Raw genomic sequence first — 5,734 nt, forward strand, 5'->3', positions numbered from 1 at the left:
GTCCGGACCATGGTCAGAGCGTCTGTGCTGACTGACCATGCATTAAAATGAGAAGGAACACTGACGGACCACATGACAGACCACACTGACCACCTGACCGACCACACACCAGTGGTCCGTGGTACAGTGACGGACCACACCAACTGGTCCGGACCATTCGCTTTAGCGCCCCCTAGTGGTACAGACCAATGGTCTGTACAGACCACTGAAATGGGTACAACCCCCTCTCGAAAAAAATGTCGATAAAGAAGAAAGTACACACTATTTGCTATTTTCAGTGAGCAAATGTTTGTTTCCATCTATGAAGTAGCTCCATTATGAGTAAAGTTTGCTAGGTGCGCTGTGTTTCTGACAGTGTTTGCATGTCTGCTCTCTGCTCTTCAAGCCCCCGCCCCCTGAAAAAGACTCTCAAATGCGATTTGGGTGATATGAAGATAGTCGAAAGCACATTGGAATCGCACTTGAAACTACCTCCATGTGTGGTTTGGGACAAGTGACACAAATCAGATTTAGTGCTGTTCAGACTCATAAAACCGATCTGGATAGAATCATTATAGGTCATTTAAAGTTCACAAATCAGATTTGGCCTCTAGTCTGAACGGGGCCTTAGTCATTCAGTCTGAATATTCAACAGCTATTCAAAGTGAGATCCTAAAATGCGGGAAGATATATTTATTGTAAAATATAGATTATGATCATATATTAAAAAAATATATAGAAATATAGAAACTGTCATAATGCTATATAGCCTCCATGTATATAGCCTATCACATATCTTCTGAATAACTTCTAAACTATATACCAAGTATATACCAAGAGTGGTATTACATTCAGTTACAATAAATGTTTGAGAAAACAATTTTACTGCAGAAATAAGCTCAAAATGACAAGATTATACAAGTTAAAGGAACAACTTAAGGTGCTAGAGAGAAAGTTTTGTATGAAAAGATAGGCACAATTAGCATTTTCTTTTGTGACTTTCTCTGGCCAGTGTAGACTGGATGTAGATGCGTTCACCACTGGGGCCGGAATCAGTTGCAGCCCATCAGTCGACCGGATCATCTGATTTGTTACTCCTCCTCCTGACATCCCCGCAGGCCTCAGCGTCTACGTCTAGTCCCTCAGAAAGTTGAGACAGGGCTGGCCCCACTTTGGTGTTGGCCTCACCTCCCCCGTCGGAATGCAGAGAGTGAAATGACTGGTCACTGGGGCGTTTCCAAGACGTTCGAGTGGCAATCCAGAGGATGAGAGCTCCAAAAACCACAATGAGGACTCCCAGAACGTTCACAAAGGTTGCCTCTGGGGGAGAGTCCTTATACTTTGGATCTTTCCTTAGTGATGAAGTGCAAATAAAAAGGTTATTCTCACACCAAGGCAGCAGTAGAAACTTGTATATGTGGTTTACATATTTTACTTTACTTACAGGCCAAAAATGAGTTTCTCTGTGATGCCCATGAGTGCTGTGGCTATAGCACTGGTGAAGATGAACAGGCCGCTGTAGACATGGATGGGCATAAGCGCTGCTCTCACGGATACAGGTGCAATGGGTATCAAGTATACACCTACTCCCAGAACGAGCTGCTCAGGGAGAAAAGGCAAATAGTACAAGCCAAGACTGTTGTTTAGCATGAGTAAATACTACAAGAAAAACTGCAGGAAACACTTGTAGTAGTGTAGTAATGTATTTGCTGTTACTAAAAGGGGAATCCTACTGAATTCACCTTTGAATCACGTGTCCTGTAGTAATTTGGCCTAGTTTCTGTCAGATACATTCCTACCCCCTATCTGTGGTGTTGGATCTGTAGAGCCATAAAGTGTGATAGCACTGTCCGTTACAATAAAGCTCATTTGGATGTGACATGTCAGACAAATATGAGACTTCAAACTCTCGCATTGTCAGTGAAGCAGTTACATGCTGTAGTCTACAGTCCCACATCACAAAAGTGAAACTTGATTTTTCATTTTAACAAAGTTATTGTATTTTTGTGTTTTATAAAGTGAGTTTACCTGTAGAGAGTATAGTATTACAACTGCCAGGCCCAGCCAGCTATGCAGACTGTACATATTGGGGATTTTGGCAGCATTGTGGAAGTCAAATACTGCTACCAAGGATATAGCAGCAAAAATGAATGCCAGTAAGTTTAGGCCTGCATGGATAAACTTCATCGTTAGCTTGCTGAATTTCCAGGTCCATGGGAGTCTGTACACAATGATGGCTGAAAGATAACATTCAGTGTCATTCAACAAATTCTCAGTATACTATGATGCACAGTGTGAGTAAAACAAAATTCAACATTTCCAACATCTCCCCTGATCTCATTATAGTTTGCTTCAGACACAAGCTCATTTAATATGATAAAGCAGTGATGCAGTCAGAGGATGGTAGGCTATTGCCTATAATACCCACCTACAATTTTAACAATTTATTGGCAGAATTGAGTTGAGCCTACTTTTTTAAGGGTGACATTTATGTTTAGGCTATAATGTAAGTTAATAGCACACTTAATAGCCTACAAAATGGTGCTGTAATAAGTAGGCTATTGTAAAGGACAAAAATATGAATTGGCTACTCACTTCTAGATTACAGTAGGTCTATGGGTGTTTTTGCCATTATGACATTCACCATAATTTACCACTGCATCACGGTTGAGCTAAAATGTGCACAACTGAATGACCAAGTATTCAGTTGAACTGTACTTTTAGTTTGTGATTACGACTGCGCCTTACTCATCAGCAGACCTCCCAAGATCCGGGGGAACTGAGCGAGACTGCTGTAGAATAAACCTTTCTGTTGCACAGTCAGCCTGTTGCTGACACTTCGCACACACCACCCTCAAAACAAAACCACTTTTTAATTCTCTCACCTATTCCCTGCAGAAAGATAAATCCAGTCACGATTAACACCGGATGCCAGTTGAACTCGGCCAGCCCTCCATCCCAGGCTAAACCTTCTTTAAAGTGTAGGACCCATGTCAGTACAAATGTGACGCAGACAAAACCGAGACAGGCGGCGGCCGACAGAGCGAACACGAACTGCTTCAAATTGTCCATCGCCTAGTGAGCAGCAGGCAACCAGGAGGAAACTGCTGGATCTGGAGCTCCGAGCTGCTGACAAACTGCAAGAGTTGAGGGGGGTGGAGTCATCTTGCTCACTTGACGCTGGTATCTTGGTGCACCGGGTGGACCAAGATACCAGCGTCAAGTGAGCAAGATTTTTTTCAGCTGATCACATGACCCAGAAACTTGGTAACCATTTTCGCAACTTCTGTTGTTGTAAAAACTTCCAGGAAGGGGCGATTTCGAAATTCTACTTGCATCAACTCATTCTCACTACACGGTTTGCTTCTCTGAAAGCAGCAGGTGATCAGAGTGAGGCAGAGGAAGCTGCTGTGAAGAGATCAAGCAGCCTGGAATGAACGTGCATTTTATTTATACTTTTTGCATCTGCATCATGGCTGCCTCTATCTCACCAACATATTCGGCTCTCATCACCTCTCCATGCATAATTTAATTGCTTCAGTGTAATGGGCAGTTAGAACATGGTGATATATTGTATGGCTAATTATTACTAGTTCCAATCATAATACACAGGCTTGGAAGACATGCATTTTAGCCACAATTCTAAAAAGCAACACATACTGCCATACCCCCCAACAGGCCATGTTACTGATGTCAGGTCAGGTGATGCAGTTGAAATGAAAGTCTGCGTTCACATGCTTTGCTAAGCTTTATTAAAAGGCACAGAGAAAATCACAGCAATCAGCCACCAGTGTAAACAACCTAGTCATCATCTTCCTCAACTTCCTTACAAGTTGTATTCCTGTTAACTGGTATCTCTTAGCCTTCACAAGTGCATCAATTTTAGGTGTCAAATTCTGAGCTTGAAAAATTGGCTTGTAGGATTTCTCAGTGCAATTTTCATACTTTGAAAAGTCATCCTGCGGGCTGGTTCTGGCCCCCGGGCCTTATGTTTGACACCCCTGCTCTAGGGTTTCTTGTCTCTTAGCTGCACAATATTTGCATATAGTTGTATCTTTCATTCTGTTATTGATATACTCTGTTCAAATAAATAAATAAATAACAATCAACATCATTGGTAAGTACTAAGTAGGAAATAGAGTAGGAATGTGTCCTCAGGGGAAAAGGCTATGGGGTTTTACTCGGTTAAATGCATGAAATAACATCTGTGGTTACCAAAAGTTTATCGGAGTGGTAATTTGTGACCACCTTCAACCCTTCCTAGAGGGCTGACCGTGGGTAGCTACTGGGACGTAAGTTGGGGCTTGGCCAGCCCCGGCTTGGTCACCTGGGCGAGGGTGTATGATGTTGCGAGACCCGAAACATCCTATGACCCCAGGGTACATCACTGAGGATACGTCCCAGTTGCATCCATGCAATGTTTTTTCTTTATAAGTTAGCCTGGCTTAGCCAGTGACTCATAGGAATAGACTACGTGACAACCAGGAATAGACTAGTGACCACTGGAGAGTCAGTTGACAGCCGGAACAGGGACGGCACCCGGGAGCAGTATGGGTTAGCACCCCAGCCTGCGTCTTCCGTGAGGAAGAAGCCCAACAATCCACGAGAGGCCTTTTAGGAGGGCCATTCAAGCCGCAAGTGGAGTCTGCAGTGCCACCAATTACTGGTACTGCATGGTATCCACCAAGATACCATCACGTCGGAATGAGATGTTTGGAGCGGGGGAGTCTGGTGCAGCGCACAGGTCCTAGACCTGGTGAGACGAAGGAGGAGCCCGGCCGGGTGGCAACCCACAGAGCCCGGTCCCTCTACGTACCAGAGCCCTTCCCCCCCCGGGCCCGGCAGAGTAGTTCCGGAGCAGCAGATTGAGTGTCCCTGACCACGTGACCACCTTCGACCCTTCCTAGAGGGCTGACCGTGGGTAGCTACTGGGACGTAAGTTGGGGCTTGGCCAGGCCCGGCTGGGTCACCTGGGCGAGGGTGTATGATGTTGCGAGACCCGAAACATCCTATGACCCCAGGGTACATCACTGAGGATACGTCCCAGTTGCATCCATGCAATGTTTTTTCTTTATATGTTCAGCAGGATAATCTTCACAAACCTGGACCACTTTTATGACTTTTGAAATGTAAATGTTTTTTTGATCAAATGTTTCAAAGGTCATAAATGAGGTCACAGTTTGTGAAGATTATCCTGCTGAACACAAATTACCACTGCGTTTTGTATCATGTTAACAAGCATCGGACAGACGCACAACCTGAAAACATAATGCCTCCGGCCACGGTTAACGCCGGCAGAGGCATACAAAATATACTAACTGGGTTGATGGGGGCACTCTCATTAAAGAGCAACATTTCTAAGTTTGGAAGGATACTGATCTGATTTTGAAAAAAGGAGAGAAAAAACCTTCACATTAAAAAGGGCACATTTTCTAACTTTGACGTGCCTTAATGGCTAAACCAGACATAGAAAGGTGGCATAAAGCACCAACATCTCAATGGCAAATTCACACAAGCAAGTCCACAATGTAAAACATTAGAGGACTTATAAGAACCAGCTCCAGCTTGGTATGTAGCTGCAGGTTCAAATATCAGCAGCTTTGTTTGTACCAACTTATTTGTGGATGGAACTAAAACAAGTGTGTAAGTGTAATGCTAATGGACAGAGAGTAGTTGGCAGTAATACACAGTAGCTGAGAATGTTTTTATTTTTATTACATCAGATCATAGATAACCAACTTATTTTAGTAGCATG

General features: G+C 43.7%; 1 protein-coding gene across 1 annotated transcript; it reads right to left on the bottom strand.

Annotated features, from left to right (window-relative positions):
• Positions 1–664: 664 nt before the first annotated feature.
• cybrd1 (cytochrome b reductase 1) lies at positions 665–3,111 on the bottom strand. Its single transcript, XM_083639523.1, has 4 exons — positions 2,865–3,111; positions 2,008–2,216; positions 1,424–1,578; positions 665–1,331 (listed from the first exon to the last, which is right to left on the bottom strand). The coding sequence occupies exons 1-4, from the start codon at positions 3,049–3,051 to the stop codon at positions 1,046–1,048; spliced, it is 837 nt and encodes a 278-aa protein (XP_083495649.1). The 5' UTR covers positions 3,052–3,111; the 3' UTR covers positions 665–1,045.
• Positions 3,112–5,734: the final 2,623 nt, after the last annotated feature.

The sequence above is a fragment of the Poromitra crassiceps genome (assembly GCF_964638095.1).
Source record: "Poromitra crassiceps genome assembly, chromosome: 6".
Classification (NCBI taxonomy): domain Eukaryota; kingdom Metazoa; phylum Chordata; class Actinopteri; order Beryciformes; family Melamphaidae; genus Poromitra; species Poromitra crassiceps.